General features: G+C 47.3%; 1 protein-coding gene across 1 annotated transcript; it reads left to right on the forward strand.

Annotated features, from left to right (window-relative positions):
- Nucleotides 1-780: 780 nt before the first annotated feature.
- On the forward strand, nt 781-16960 carry LOC149446768 (peptidoglycan-recognition protein SC2-like). The gene is made up of 4 exons (XM_089652715.1): nt 781-893; nt 6797-7001; nt 7353-7471; nt 16546-16960. Exons 1-4 carry the CDS (start codon nt 797-799, stop codon nt 16722-16724), a joined length of 600 nt encoding a protein of 199 aa, XP_089508841.1. The 5' UTR covers nt 781-796; the 3' UTR covers nt 16725-16960.
- The last annotated feature ends 318 nt before the right edge of the window (nt 16961-17278 follow it).

Below are 17278 nucleotides of genomic sequence, written 5' to 3' on the forward strand. Positions count from 1 at the left end.
AGCTGGGGATCTGCTGAATTAAAGTACTAATGAGCCGAGGATCTGCTGAGCAGGGGTAATAATGAGCTGGGGATCTGCTGAATGAAAGAACTAATGAACTGGGGATCTGCTGAGCAAGGGTACTAATGAGCTGGGGATCTGCTGAGCAGGGGATCTGCTGAGAAGGAGTACTAATGAGCTGGGGATCTGCTGAATGAAAGTACTAATGAGCTGGGGATCTGCTGAGCAGGGTTACTAATGAGCTGGGGATCTGCTGAGCAGGGGTACTAATGAGCTGGGGATCTGTTGAGAAGGGGTACTAATGAGCTGGGGATCTGCTGAGCAGGGGTACTAATGAGCTGGGGATCTGCTGAGCAGGGGTACTAATGAGCTGGAGATCTGATGAATGGGAGTACTAATGAGCTGGGGATGTGCTGAGCAAATTACTGAGCTTGAGGTACTACTGAGCTGGGGTTCTACTGAGCCCCTTTAAAAAAAATACAAAATCAACACACAGTATTTATTTTATAAATCTCCAAAAAAACATCAAAAATAAACCACAAATGCACATTGAAGCAGTAGGAATTTTAATGTGTGTTAAAATCAAAGCAAAGCTAAACAAACCCGATTTGGTGGTCATTTTTGATGTAGTACAACCCATAGCAAGAATGAAAAGAAAAAAAAAAAAGAGTTCCCCCTCAAAATGCATACCAGACCCTTTATCTGAGCAAGCAGCCTGACTGGCCGGGTGGGACCCTGTTGCAAAGCACCATGTCCTCATGTTGAACCTCTTCTCCACAACCCTTTGTGTTTTCTAATGTCTTTTTCAGAGTTCTCTCCCTGTGTCCTTGGTGTCACCATGATCCGTTGGCTCGTCCTCCTCTCGGTTCTCTGGGCAGCTGAAAATGCTCTAGGTAAGCGCTCAGTAGTCTTACATTATGTTGTAGAGATGTGATGTAATACGCTGTCCTATGGTTTGTGTACTGATTAAAGTGTTTGCAAACCTCTGAAATAAAAAATGAGCAAAACATACCCCTCTAGGGTGTGTACTATCCTCAATCAAAAGCACTTAGTGTGCTTCCTATCTAATCTCACCCCCTCTGCTATCTGCATGACTCACTTCTGACATGTAATGCCAACACTGCTGAGTTCTGGGAGAAGGTCCCACCACCCTCCAGCACACAGAAAGTGATTGCTTTCCTATGAGACTGTGAGAGGGGTTGGTCATTCCCTCCACTCAGGTCTCAGATTACACCCAGCTCCCTGCTCTACAGAGTGATCCCCGCCCCTGCATTTTGGAGCTGAGGGAAAGCCGTTGATCTTTGTGTTTTAGGAGGCTGTAGAGGTGAGAGGGCTGCAGATAAGCTGGTACAACTTATATAGGAGGATATGTTTCATCTCTGTGTATCCCTTGAGGCCAGTCACTTCACTGGGGATAGGGAAGGGTTTACAAGCACTTTAAGGGAGTTGGAGTGCCACACCAAATCGCAAGGAGCCCCAAATGGTTTATTGATTTGTCAATAGAGAGTACTCAACAAATATAAAAACCAGTGTGTTTTGACCCTCCATGGGCCCCCCTTCATTGGGGCTCTGCAGGGAAGCAGACTCATGGATTGACATTTTTAGAAATACTTTGTATACAGTTAAAAACAAACCTCTGCAGCTTCTTCAAGCAACTTAAAGCGGAGTTCCAGACCCATCTCCCTGCTGCCATTTTCATCCAAACTCCTTGAGCGCTTAGCCTGTAATCGCCTAAGCTCCCACCTCACCGACAACAACCACCTTGATGCCCTACAATCTGGCTTCCGTCCCCTACACTCCACTGAAACTGACCTACTCAAAGTCATCAATGACCTGCTAACCCCCAAAGCCAAAGGCCATCACTCAGTGCTACTACTCCTCGACCTCTCTGCGGCTTTCAACGTGGCCGACCACCCCCTCCTCCTCAAAAAAATGTACTCTTTTGGCCTCAGAGACTCCGCTCTCTCCTGGCTCTCTTCCTATCTATCTCAACGCTCCTTCAGTGTTACCTATAACGCTGCCACCTTCCCCTCACTCCCCCTCTCTGTTGGGGTCCCCCAAAGTTCTGTCCTCAGGCCCCTTCTCTTCTCCATCTACACCTCCTCCCTTGGTCAACCGATACACTCCCATGGCTTCAACTACCATCTCTATGTCGATGACACTCAAATTTATCTCTCTACCCCTCGCCTCACTCCTTCAGTCTCCGCCCGAATCACTAGCCTTCTGAACGACATATCAGACTGGATGTCACTCCACTTCCTCAAACTAAACCTTGCTAAAACTGAGCTCATAGTTTTCCCCCCAGCCCACGCCCCCCCCCGACCTCTCCATCACGACCAACAACGCCACCATCAGCCCCACCCCGCAAGCCAGAGTACTAGGTGTCATTCTAGACTTCAATCTGTCTTTCCAGCCTCAGTTCCAATCGCTGACAAATTCATGAAGACTCCACCTCCGCATCATCTCCAAAATACGCACATTACTAACTCCAGAAACTACAAAGCAACTCACTCACTCCCTTGTCATATCATGACTTGACTACCAATTCCCTCCTCGCCGGCTTACCTCATCACAGACTATCCCCACTTCAGTCTATCCTGAATTCTGCGGCCAGACTCATCCACCATACCAACTGCTCCGTATCCGCCACCCCCCTCTGCCAATTCCTCCACTGGCTTCCAATTGCCCAACGCATTAAATTCAAAATATTAACACTGACGTACAAAGCCATTCATAACACTGCCCCAAACTGAATCACCGACCTGATATCCATCTACCACCCAAAATGTACTCTCCGCTCCTCACAAGACCTCCTACTCTCCAGTTTCCTGGTCTCCTCCTCCCATGACCGTCTCCAGGACTTCTCCAGGGCTTCCCCCATCCTCTGGAACTCACTACCCCAATCCATCAGACTGTCACCTTCCCTCCTCACCTTTAGGCGCACCCTGAAAACCCATCTCTTCAGAGAAGCCTACCCTGCCCTCACCTAATTGCTGATCTCCTCCGCTCTTCCCACCACTCCATCCCCCACAGCTATTTCCTCCTGTACCACTATCCCCTCCCTCCTAGATTGTAAGCTCCAAGGAGCAGGGCCCTCGAACCCCTCATGTATTGTATTGTATTGTTACTGTACTGTCTCATGTACTGTCTCCCATTATAATGTACTGTTGGCGCTATATAAATCCTGTATAATAATAATAATTTTGTGTTTATTAAAAGTCAGCAGCTACAAAAACTGTAACTGCTGACCTCAAATAAACACACACTTACCTGTCCCGGGGTCCAGCAATGTACTCACCTGCACTGTCCCTTCTCTGCCTCTTCTCTCTTTGGCGCCGGCATCTCTACTGTGGGCACCAGGCAGTGACAGCTTGCGGCTTATTGGTCCAGCAGTCTTCTGGGACCTGTGAGGGTTCCCAGGAGACTGAGGGATGGAGGAGGGGGCCAAACTTTAGGCTCACTTATCCGTGGTGAACTGAGACAGAAGTGGGAGTGAGTACCTGTGAAAACCAGGTATCCGCTCCCCCCCCAAAAAGTGCCAAAGATGGCAGTGGAGGGCGGAGGAGGCAAACAAGGGGAGCTTCTACTTTTGAATGGAACTCCACTTTAACAATGTTAATAGACTTAATAAAATCAATTTGGACTCCTTACTATTGGTGTGGCACTCGGTCTCATAGGTGAATCAAAAAGGCACAGCTACAGCTACAAACTATATCTACAGATTGTACGTACATGACTATATAGGCTTGATACATAGGGGTCCGTGCTGTGAGGTTGGTCCCGGGTATGCAGCACCGATTGCTATGGAGGGGGTTACACTCAGAACGTCCCTTGGTACCCGAGCACTCCCTGCCAAGTCACAATGTACACTCACCGGCTGGCATCTTTAGCACCAAACCCTCCTCTGGTTACTCATGGCAGCAGCAAGATGGTCTCTCACTCTGCAGCAATCACCACTTGTTAACCCTTGGGAGTGCTCATGCCCCTGATATAAGCCCTGTTCTTTTGTACCCCTTACATGCACCCTTTTGTAGGAACTTCACACCAGGCATTTTATAACTCTGAGCAAAGGCGTAACTAGAATCTTTAGGGCCCCGATGCAAAAAAACCTGAAGGGCTCCCCTGACCCGAGCCCGGGGCTCTTTACTACCATCACGGGGCTCTTTCACATGTTCTGCAGTAAGCCCCCTTCCTGTCCTTACATTAGCATCCCCCTGACGTCAGTTCCCTAATCCCCCTTTACAGTACATCAGTCTGCAGGGTTTGCCTTATTGTGCAAGGGGAAACTCTATGAACACTGATGTAAAAGGGAACTCTGCAGACCCTAGATGTAAAAGGGAACTCTGCGGACCCTGATGTAAAAGAGAACTTTGCAGACCCTAGATGTAAAAGGGAACTCTGCGGACCCTAGATGTAAAAGGGAACTCTGTGGACCCTGATGTAAAAGAGAACTCTGCAGACCCTAGATGTAAAAGGGAACTCTGCGGACCCTAGATGTAAAAGGGAACTCTGCGGACCCTGATGTAAAAGAGAAATCTGCAGACCCTAGATGTAAAAGGGAACTCTGCGGACCCTAGATGTAAAAGGGAACTCTGCAGACCCTAGATGTAAAAAGGAACTCAGCGGTCCCTAGACGTAAAAGGGAACTCTGCGGACCCTAGACGTAAAAGCGAACTCTGCGCACCCTGATGTAAAAGGGAACTCTGCACACCCTGATGTAAAAGGGAACTCTGCGGACCCTAGATGTAAAAGGGAACTCTGCGGACCCTAGATGTAAGGGGGAATGTTGTGACTCACTGTGTCACACACTGACCTTGCCTGCAGGCTTTTGTCCTCCTCTCCTCCACATCCCCTCCTTGCAGATGCTTTCTATTTTGCTGTAAAGGTGACGTGATCGGGCACCTGACCAGTGCCCCCACCGCTATGGCCTATCTCTCCAGAGTCCAAGCCAGACTTAGCTGATTACTAATCGGCCGGCTCCAGAACTGCATGTGTGTAGTGCAGAGCTGTCCAATGCCACCGCGCACCTGACCTGCTCATCCCCCTGATATAAGTGCTGTTCTTTTGAACCCCTTACATGCACCCTTTTTGTAGGAACTTCACACCAGGCATTTTACAACTCTGAGCAAAGCCGTAACTAGAATCTTCAGGGCCTTGGTGCAAAAAACCATGAAGGGTCCCACTGACCCGAGCCCTGGGCCCTCTACTACTGTTTCAGGGCCCTGTATAATGGGGGACCATTTCACATGTTCTGCAGTAGGCCCCCTTCCTGACCTTACATTGTAATTCCCCTTACATCAAAGTTCCCAGAGCCCTCTTTACAGTACATCAGAGTCTGCAGAGTTTGGATTACAGTGCAAGGGGGAACTCTATGAACCCTGATGTAAAGGGGAACTTTGCGGACCCTGATGTAAAAGGGAACTCTGCAGACCCTGATGTAAATGGGAACTCTGCGGACCCTGATGTAAAAGGGAACTCTGCGGACCCTGATGTAAAAGGGAACTCTGCAGACCCTGATGTAAAAGGGAACTCTGGGACCCTAGATGTAAGGGGAAATGTTGTGACTCACTGTGTCCCACACTGACCTTGCCTGCAGGCTGTTGTCCTCCTCTCCCCCACGCCCCCTCCTTGCAGATGCTTTGAATTTTGCTGTAAAGACTATGCCACCGGACAGCTGACCAGTGCTCCACCGCTAAAGCCTATCTCTGTAGAGCCCAAGTCAAGCTTAGCCGATTACTAATCAGCCAGCTCCAGAACTGCGTGTACGCACTGCGAAGCTGTCCGATGCCAGCAGGCACCTGACCAATGGCCCACAACCCCCTAATCACACCCCCCCCCCATTCAAGTCAAACTCTGCTGAGCCAGAGCTGAATTCAGCCGATTACTAATTGAGTGGGGGAAGTCTGCAAGGAGGAGGTACAGGAAGGTGAAGAGGACATCAGAAACAGGCACTTTTCTGCTTTTTATGAACAGTAGAGAAGTGCTCTTTTTAACTGAAAACACTTCTTGGGGCCCCCTCCACAGTGGCGGAACACCAGGACCTGGCTGAAAATGCGACCATTGCGACCCCGGTAGTTCCACAACTGATTCTGACAACTTCTTGAAGGTACAGAATGATTATGAGACAGTCCCTTATAGATTCCACCATACACAGCTCTAGTTCATCCTAGCTCAGGCTGCCAATTCATACCGCTCAAATAGGAAGGAATAGTCCCTTCAGTAAGGTCCATGATCTGACTTTCTGTACCCCGATTGGGTACCCCAAAAGGGATGCCACGTGCTTACTGTAGAACTACATTCTGTTGCATTCCTTCCTGTCTGATCCCATGAGGAAGGTCAAGAGAGGGACCTTGATAGGCTGCCTCTCCTTGTATTCATAGCCCACTACAAATGGGCAGAGCTACGAACGCCTGAGAGTTAGAAGTCTTAACCTCTTTGTAACTCCCTTCGCAGCCTGCTACAGGAACTCACTGGACATAGGTTACTGCTAACACAGTTCAACCCAATAATATGAGCTAATGTGTACCCCTACAGTAGACACCTGCCTACACACAGTGGTGGTAGTGCCCACCGAACACATCTGGGGGGAAGCAAAGCATTTCGGCTGCAGCATGGGTACAACCCATAATGTCCATGAGCATGAAGCCTCATCCTTTCGGTGCTTCGCATTTTTTTTACTATAACAGTTACTTCAGGAACATTGTGTTAACTAGATCTGGTATATGATGGTATATTTTCAATTGTATATTTTATCACCAACATGAGCTTTAGAACTTTTCTGTACTATTCTTTGCAGGATGCCCACCTATTGTACCCCGCTCCCAGTGGGGTGCTAGGAAGAGCACGTGCAAGGCGAGGTTTCCAAGTATTCCATTACCGGGCGCTATCATCCACCACAGTGCCGGAGCTTTCTGTAACAACCGAAAGTCATGCTATGCCCAAGTGAGGAGCCTACAGAACTTTCACATGAACACCAACAAATGGTGTGACATTGGATACAAGTAAGAACCAAATACGGGTCAATTCCATTGAAGAAGATATCTACATTTAAGGGCACCTAAACCGTAGAACAAGAAAATGTAATGTTTTGCACCTTACCCATCATTAGGTGTGGTGGTTGCATACTTTTTCTTTTTTGTGATCTTTGTATCTTTTCTTTTCACCTGGTGATCCTGTCAGTAATAGACTCAATGTCCTATGATGACCATGTCTATTTACGGTACTGTATCTATTGAAGAGCAACATTGTCATCGGAGGACAGAAAGTGTGTTAGGACTACACAATAATTCCCTGTATTAGGCTTCTAGAGTATTGTTTTGATAACCGAACACCTTTCACTAATTCTTATACAGCTTCCTCATTGGAGAGGATGGGACCATATATGAAGGTCGAGGTTGGTCAACTGTCGGAGCTCATGCGAAAAATTTTAACAGTTACAACATTGGTATCTGCTTTATCGGAACTTTTACAAGTAAGTGATGGTGCAGAACATCATTAGGGGACCAAAGGGCTAGCTCCAGTGGGCTGTCCTTTTAAATAGCTACAAATGGGTTTGGCTATATGCATGTTTGGTTGAGTTAGAAGGGGTACTCTGTCCCACAGACCAGAACTATAAGGGGGGTATTCTCCTTACTGATCGACAATGGTGCATTTTTCCCATTGTTTCCTCATGAACTGGTCCATTAATAGCCCTTGTTGGTGCCTGTTAGTGAGGGGGGCAATGGGGCAGACCTGCATATCTCCTCAGCTTTTCCCTTTTTGGTCCCCTTACTTACTGGCCTCTTCCAGCACAATGTGATTATATTATGCAGTTTAATCACATTGCCAGCCAATGTGCTTAGACACAAATCTGGTGCATGGCTGGTAGATAATATGTCAGCTGAATAAACAATTCTGTCTGCTTGTAGGGAAGAGCGATCCTTTCCAGGTTGGATTCATGAAAAGCTTTTTGAAATCTTGCTGTTTGTTGCCAGACATTGTCAACTAAGGGTTTTGTGGATCCCTAGGGTTCCTCCAGAGGTTGCTAGGGGCTCCTATTTGATGGCTGCTTAGTTTGACATCCAGTGCCACTTGGGAGAGGCAGCAGCATGATACCGTTGATCTTTTAAAATGGTTGTAAGGATAGCTTCCAGATGACCACTGTAAAGAGGACATTCTCAACACTAACCACCAATGCATGGAGCATTCTTCTCACTGACCACCAATGCAAGGAGCATTCTTCTCACTGACCACCAATGTAAGGAACATTCTTCTCACTGACCACCAATGAAAGGGGAATTCTTCCCACTGACCACCAATGCAAGGAGCAGTCTTCCCACTGACCACCAATATAAGGAGCATTCTTCCCACTGACCCCCAATGTAAGGGGCATTCTTGCCGCTAACCCCCAATGTAAAGGGCATTCTTCCCGCTGACCCCCAATTCTAAGGAGTATTCTTCTCACTGACCTCCAATGTAAGGAGCATTCTTCTCACTGACCTCCAATGTAAGGAGCATTCTTCTCACTGACCTCCAATGTAAGGAACATTCTTCTCACAATGTAAGGAGCTTTCTTCCCACTGGCCACCAATGTAAGGAGCATTCTTCCCACTAGACACCAATGTAAGGAGCATTCTTCCCACTGGCCACCAATGTAAGGAGCATTCTTCCCACTAGACACCAATGTAAGGAGCATTCTTCCCACTGATCACCAATGCAAGGAGCAGTCTTCCCACTGATCACCAATACAAGTAGTATTCTTCTCACTGACCCACAATGTAAGAAGCATTCTTCCCACTGACCCCCAATGTTAGGAGCATTCTTCCCACTGGCCACCAATGTATTAATATTATTATACAGTATTTATAAAGCGCCAATAGTTCGCTCAGCAAATGTATGGAGCATTCTTCCCACTGACCCTCAATGTAAGGAACATTCTTTTCACAATGTAAGGAGCTTTCTTCCCACTGACCCCCAATGTAAGGAGCATTCTTCCCACTGACTCCCAATGTAAGGAGCATTCTTCCCACTGACCCCCAATGTAAGGAGCATTCTTCCCACTGACCCCCAATGTAAGGAGCATTCTTCCCACTGACCCCCAATGTAGGGAGCATTGTTCCCACTGACCCCCAATGTAAGGAGCATTTTTCCCACTGACCCCCAATGCAAGGAGTATTCTTCTCACTGACCACCAACGTAAGGGACATTCTTCCCACTGACCACCACTCTATAGGGGGCATTTTCCTTACTGACCACCAAAGTAAGGTGCATTTTTCCCACTGCTCCCTCATGAACTGGTCTTAGAAAGGGTTCCCCTAGAACTGAAATTTAATTTATGCGTTCCTCCAGGGTAAAAAAAAACAAAAAAGGTTGAGAAAGGGTGTTCTAGTAATTTGTGGGTTTAATAGGCACGCTGCGGTCAAACAAAATACATGAAAAGACAAGCACTGCCATGGGAGATATGTACCAATGACAAAATTAAGAGGGAATATTACCCAAAAAACAAAAAATGAATAAATTGCAGATTACCAATCCTTAGATGTGGAGTTTCTCAACCAGGGTTCATACAGGGGTTGCTTGAGCAATGAGCAATATCCGCCTCTGAGATAGGTTCCCACTGACACCATTGATCTTTTTAGCTAGCTATAAGGGCGTAATTCTTCTCAATGACCACAAGTGTAAGGAGTATTCTTCCCATCGACCATCACACCAATGTACATGGAGCTGTAGATACAGTTATTTTTATCTGGGGTTGCCTGAGACCAAAAAGTAATTTCAAGGGTTCCTCTGTGTTGAAAAGGTTGAGAAAGGCTGCTTTAGAGGCTCCAGAAACAAAAAAAATAATAAATGCACTTTTTTTTTTTACCTGCATTGTATTTCTATCCTTGCCAGGGAAAGATGTAAACAAACAAAAGTGTGTAAAAAATAATGTAAAAAAAAAAGCGAGATCAAGGCTTGATCTAGGTCAGTGGTCTCCAAACTGTGGCCCGGGGGCCGGATGCTGGCTCTTTGCTTGCTTTTATCCGGCCCTTGGGGCATCATTCCCCCCACCATCAGCAGCAGTAGGGCATAGTTCCCGCCAATGATGACAACAATGGGACTCTATTCCTTCCACTGACACCAATGATGGGGCACTATTCCTCCCACTGACACCAATGATGGGGCACTATTCCTTCCACTGACAACAATGATGGGGCATTATTCCTCCCACTGACACCAATGATGGGACACTATTCCTCCCCCTGACACCAATGATGGGGCACTATTCCTCCCACTGACACCAATGATGGGGCACTATTCCTTCCACTAACAACAATGATGGGACACTATTCCTCCCCCTGGCACCAATGATGGGGCACTATTCCTCCCCTGACTTCAATGATGGGGCACTATTCTTCCCACTGACATCAATGATGGGGAACTATTCCTCCCACTGACACCAATGATGGGGCACTTTTCCTTCCACTGACACCAATGATGGGACATTATTCCTCCCACTGACACCAATGATGGGGCACTATTCCTCCCACTGACACCAACGATGGGACACTATTCCTTCAACTGGCACCAATGATGTGGTACTAGTCCTCCTACTGACACCAATGATGGGGCAACATTCCTCCTGCTGACAACAACGATGGGACACTATTCCTCCCACTGATACCAATGATGGAGCACTATTCCTCCCACTGACACCAATGATGGGGCACTATTCCTCCCATTGACACCAATGATGGGGCACTATTCCTCCCACTGATACCAATGATGGTGCACTATTCCTCCCATTGATACCAATGATGGGGCACTATTCCCCCCATTGATACCAATGATGGGGCACTATTCCTCCCACTGATACCAATGATGGGACACTATTCCTCCCACTGACACCAATGATGGGGCACTATTCCTCCCTCTGATACCAATGATGGGACACTATTCCTCCCACTGATACCAATGATGGGGCACTATTCCTCCCACTGACACCAATGATGGAGCACTATTCCTCCCACTGACACTAATGATGGGGCACTATTCCTCCCACTGATACCAATGATGGGGCACTATTCCTCCCACTGATACCAATGATGGGGCACTATTCCTCCCACTGATACCAATGATGGGGCACTATTCCTCCCACTGACAGCAACAATGGGAAACTATTCCTCCCATTAATACCAATGATGGAGCATTCTTTACTCTCACTGATGTCAGGACATTTTCTTCTCTCACTGGCCACAGTCCGCTCCCCCTAAAGTCTGAAGGACAGTACACTGGTCCTTCATTTATAAAGTTTTGAGACCCCTGATCTAGGTAAATGTCAGCAAAGTGCACCTTCGCCTCTGTAGACCCTGTAAGTAATTGTGATGATATGCGCAGTTTTACTAACATGTCAAAGTTGCAAAATTGTATTCAGGCTTTAAGATTTGTTTTACCCTCCATCAAGAAAAGAAGACTTTTGATACCCTCCACCCCAATCCCAATATGTTGTCAACTGATAAAGGTTTTCAGACACTCACCTACCTACACTCCAGGCTGACAGCCAAACAACTCCTAAATGCAGCTCCTGCCTGTTGGTGTCAGCCATGTGACCCCCTGGCTATCGCTCTCTGTTGTAAGACCCACATCTGGAAAATGTCCGGAGAATTGGTATTTGAGTTTGGTAAAATGATTATCAGCAGAAATGTTAGGTTAGTCACATGGGCAAGTGGTGCCATTAAAAAATGACTCTGGGATTGGAGATGGGGCAAATGGGGCATTATTCCTCCCACTGACACCAATGATGGGGCATTATTTCTCCCACTGATACCAATGATAGGGCACTATGCCTCCCACTGACACCAGCGATGGGGCACTATTCCTCCCACCGATACCAATGATATGGAACTATTCCTCCTACTGACACTAATGATAGGACACTATTCCTTCCACTGACACCAATGATGGGGCACTATTCCTCCTACTGACACTAATGATGGGGCACTATTCCTCCCACTGACACCAATGATGGGGAACTATTCCCCCCACTAACACCAATGATGGAGCACTATTCCTCCCACTGACACCAATGATGGGGCACTATTCCTCCCACTGACACCAATGATGGGGCACTATTCCTCCCACTGACACCAATGATGGGGCACTATTCCTCCAACTGACACCAATGATGGCGCACTATTCCTCCCACTGACATCAATGATGGGGCACTATTCCTCCAACTGACACCAATGATGGCGCACTATTCCTCCCACTGACATCAATGATGGGGCACTATTCCTCCCACTGACACCAATGATGGGGCACTATTCTTCCACTGACATCAATGATGGGGAACTATTCCTCCCACTGACACCAATGATGGGGAACTATTCCTCCCACTGACACCAATGATGGGGAACTATTCCTCCCACTGACACCAATGATGGGGCACTACACTCTGGGGCTGACAGCCAAACAACTGCTGAATGCAGCTCATGCTTGATGGGTGTCAGCTAAGTGACCCCCTGGCTACGGCTCTCTGTTGTAAGACCCACATCTGGAAAACGTCTGGAGAATTGGTATTTGAGTTTGGTAAAATGCTTATCAGCAGAAATGTTAGGTTAGTCACATGGGCAAGCGGTGCCATTAAAAATGTTGACTTGCAGTAAGGCTTTCCTTTTTTTTTTGAGTGACCTTGCATACAATACAAGGCTGCCAAAACTGGTATCAAACCCCAAACAGAAAAAAGTAATACAGTATATTGCAGATTACCAATCCTTAGATCTGATGGCTGCATTAGTTTTATTTTCTTGTGCTTTTTATTTGATCTGGCCAGTAACACTCCTGTATTAGAGCGCCCCCACTCCGGATGAAGGAGCACAGGGGGCATAGCAGCATTGTCAGTCCTGGGGGGGGGGGGGAGTGTTACATGTACTAGCAGATTTATATACACTAACAAACTGAAGCCAAACTCCAGCTCACACTTTATAATTATTATTATTATACAGTATTTATAAAGCGCCAATAGTTCGCTCAGCGCTGTACATTACAAAGGGGGACAGAACATGTGACAGAACAATACCAATACAATGCAAAACATGAGGGGATCGAGGGCCCTGCTCTTTCAAGTTTACAATCTAGGAGTGAGGGGATGGTGGCACAGGAGGAGATAGCTGTGGGGGATGGAGTGGTAGGAAGAGTGGAGGTCGTCGGCAAGTTAGCAGGGGGGTGGGGTAGGCTTCCCTGAAGAGATGGGTTTTCAGGGTGCGCCTAAAGGAGAGGAGAGTAGGTGATAATCTGATGGGTTGGGGCAGGGAGTTCCAGAGGATGGGTGACACCCTGGAGAAGTCCTGGAGGCGGGCATGGGAGGAGGAGACCAGGGAACTAGAGAGAAGGAGGTCTTGTGAGGAGCTGAGTGTGCGTGTTGGGGGGTACTTGGATATTAGGTCAGTGATGTAGTTCGGGGCAGTATGGTGGACAGCTTTGTACGTCAGTGTTAGGATTTTGAATTTGATCCGTTGCGCAATCGGAAGCCAGTGGAGGGATTGGCAGAGGGGGGTGGCGGAGACGGAGCGGTTGGAAAGGTGAATGAGTCTGGCAGCCGTATTCAGGATGGACTGAAGCGGAGATAGCCAGCGGCGAGGCAGGCCAGTGAGGAGGGAGTTGCAGTAGTCGAGTCGTGATATGATGAGGGAGTGGATGAGCTGTTTAGTGGTTTCTGGGGTTAGTAATGGGCGGATTTTGGCGATGTTGCGGAGGTGGAGTCTGCATGAGTTTGTTAAAGATTGGACTTGGGGCTGGAAGGATAGGTTGGAGTCCAGAATGACACCAAGTACTCTGGCCTGCGGGGCGGGTTTGATGGTGGCGTTGTTGGATGTGATGGAGAAGTCAATGGGGGGTGGTGTTCGGGCTGGGGGGAAGACAAGAAACTCGGTTTTGGAGAGGTTCAGTTTAAGGAAGTGGAGCGACATCCAGTCTGATATGTTAATATGCAAAATCTACTTGTGCTCTTATGCAGAAAAAACAATAAATAAACGTGTGAAGCTGCTAACATCTGATCCAATACCCAAAGATCTGATGAAATATAGAAAAATAGAAATGATGTAGCGCTAAACCCAAAACGATCGTATCAGGCCCATAGACAATCTGCCATCATGATAAGATCATATATATATATAGAAAGGGCAAATAAGTGCGTGATGAAATTGAAAAAAATGAGATGAAACAGATGTGCAACCCCTGCACACAGTGCACATAAATAAATAAAAGTCCAGTGATCCTGTGTCAATTGCCTCCACTCATACAGAATCCATGGACTGTGTGTGGACCCGCACACCACCAAGTGCAATCCAAAAAACGGCTGGAATGGCCTCTCACCTCCTCCCTGCGACCCTGCAGGGCCACAGAGCTTTATAAATCCCCACTGAGTCAGGATAAGCTTCCTCTTGAGTGGATGGCTTCAATGATGTATCCCCAGTATACTGCTTCCACCTCTCCTATGATATCCTCAGAGGTCAACTGAGCAGGGTGGATCCCAGCTCAAACCCCAATAGGACAAAGGAAGCAGAAGACATCCTCCATAGTGTAAAGGACTGAGGAAGTCACGAGGTCACGTGACGCAACGCGTCGACGGCAATACGTGGTGACGCACTTCCGGCGCGGCGCCATCTTGGAACACCCTTCAGCCACACGCTTACACCCATGGTATGGGAATCGGCTCTAATTTCATCTGGCGAATGTGAGTGTATACAAGTATTTCATTTTATTTAATTAAAACTATTTTACACTATGGAGGATGTCTTCTGCTTCCTTTGTCCTATTGGGGTTTGAGCTGGGATCCACCCTGCTCAGTTGACCTCTGAGGATATCATAGGAGAGGTGGAAGCAGTATACTGGGGATACATCATTGAAGCCATCCACTCAAGAGGAAGCTTATCCTGACTCAGTGGGGATTTATAAAGCTCTGTGGCCCTGCAGGGTCGCAGGGAGGAGGTGAGAGGCCATTCCAGCCGTTTTTGGATTGCACTTGGTGGTGTGCGGGTCCACACACAGTCCATGGATTCTGTATGAGTGGAGGCAATTGACACAGGATCACTGGACTTTTATTTATTTATGTGCACTGTGTGCAGGGGTTGCACATCTGTTTCATCTCATTTTTTTCAGTTTCATCACGCACTTATTTGCCCTTTCTATATATATATATGATCTTATGATGATGGCAGATTGTCTATGGGCCTGATACGATCGTTTTGGGTTTAGCGCTACATCATTTCTATTTTTCAGTCTGATATGTCGCTCAGTAGGTGTGTGATTCGGGCAGAGACCGAGGGGGTGAGGTGGGGGGTTGAGAGATAGATTTGTGTGTCGTCGGCATAGAGGCGGTAGTTGAAGCCGTGAGAGTGTATGAGTTGGCCAAGGGAGGAGGTGTAGATGGAGAAGAGAAGGGGCCCGAGGACAGAGCCTTGAGGGACCCCAACAGAGAGGGGGAGTGAGAGGGAGGTGGTAGCATTATAGGTAACGCTGAAAGAGCGTTGTAACAGGTAGGATGAGAGCCAGGAGAGAGCAGAATCTCTTAAGCCGAGGGAGTGTAGTTTTTTGAGGTGGAGGGGGTGGTCGACTGTGTCGAAGGCCGCAGAGAGGTCAAGGAGTAGGAGCACTGAATAGTGGCCATTAGCTTTGGTGGTTAGCAGGTCGTTGGAGAGTTTGAGTAAGGCAGTTTCAGTGGAGTGTAGGGGACGGAAGCCAGACTGTAGGGGATCGAGGAGGTTGTTGTCGTTGAGGTGAGAGCTTAGGCGGGTGTAGACTAGGCACTCGAGGAGTTTAGATGTAAATGGGAGCAGGGAGATGGGTCTGAGATTGTTCGGGTCATTGGGGTCTAGGGAGGGCTTTTTAAGTATGGGGGTGATGTGTGCATGTTTCAGAGGGGAGGGGAAAGTGCCGGAGGAGAGGGAGAGATTGAAGATGTGGGTGAGGGAGCATAGGATGGAGGGGGAGGGAGGTCGTAGGAGTTGTGAGGGGATAGGGTCGAGGGGGCAGGTGGTGAGGCGGGCATCAGAGAGGATCTTGGAGACTTCCTCGATGGCAGTAAGATCAGTTACAGCAGTTTTGTTTTTTGTTTTTTTTCTGGGCGGGGATAAAGGTTTTACATGAAAAAATAAAAGCTGATCATTGTCAGCATCCCTGCCAGTGTTAAGTGGTTTGTCTCATCCATGTAGATTGATACATTCTGCTGAAGAGCTTGGGTTTTTAAAAAACAAACAAGACTTACTGGCCAGATCACCAGACGAAAATAAAAGAAAGCCTAAAAAAAAGAAAACTAATGCAGTCATCACATCTAAGAGTTAACAAGCAGCAATACAATAAAAGAAATGTTTGCTTTTGGGTTTAATACCCTTTTATCAGATATACCCAAATTCTGTATAAATAAAAAAAAAGCAGAGTAGGACTGAGTTGTATCTTAAGGGAATGACTTTTACAACAAGCCAACAAACTTTTTTTAAGGTATAAAATTCTCGAAAATTGTAATTTCTTTGTTTCCTCCACTAAAGCTGTCAATTCATTTTCATTACCATATTTTTTTCCTCTTTGCAGATCGTGCCCCGAACAGAGCAGCCCTGACTGCTGCCAAAAATCTTCTCAGTTGTGGGGTGGCCAGAAACTCCATCACAAGAAATTATAGACTGCGGGGTCACCGAAACGTCAATCCAACCTCCTGTCCCGGAAATGGCCTCTACAATGTCATTAAAGGGTGGCCTCACTTTAAAGCCTGAGATGGATCAACGATACGCTCTGTGCTTAGTGTACAATCCTGGCACTCAATTTGCCCCCCAAAAATGCAATAAAGCTTTTAGCCGAGAAATAGAAACCAAGATAATACTCATCAAACCTGCATGTATGTAACTGAAGGTTATTAACATCACGATGGGTCCATACTCACATCACTGCTTTGCTTTCACTTAGCAAGCAAAAAAAGACAAAAAAAAAATTAAAAAACTTTTGCATTTTATGTGTTTTTCTTATTTTAAAGTGATACTAAACCCCGGACCCAGCATTCACTATACCCCGTCTCCCCGGACCCTGCATTCACTATATCCGGCCTCCCCGGACCCTGCATTCACTATATCCGCTCTCCCAGGACCCTGCATTCACTATATCCGGTCTCCCCGGACCCTGCATTCACTATATCCGGTCTCCCAGGACCCTGCATTTACTATATCCGCTCTCCCCGGACCCTGCATTCACTATATCTGGTCTCCCCGGATCCTGCACTTACTATATCCGCTCTCCCCGGACCCTGCATTCACTATATCTGGTCTCCCCGGAC

Source organism: Staurois parvus, unplaced genomic scaffold, assembly GCF_062004578.1.
Source record: "Staurois parvus isolate SC_StPar_1 unplaced genomic scaffold, SC_StPar_1.0 ptg000691l, whole genome shotgun sequence".
NCBI classification, from domain to species: Eukaryota; Metazoa; Chordata; class Amphibia; order Anura; family Ranidae; genus Staurois; species Staurois parvus.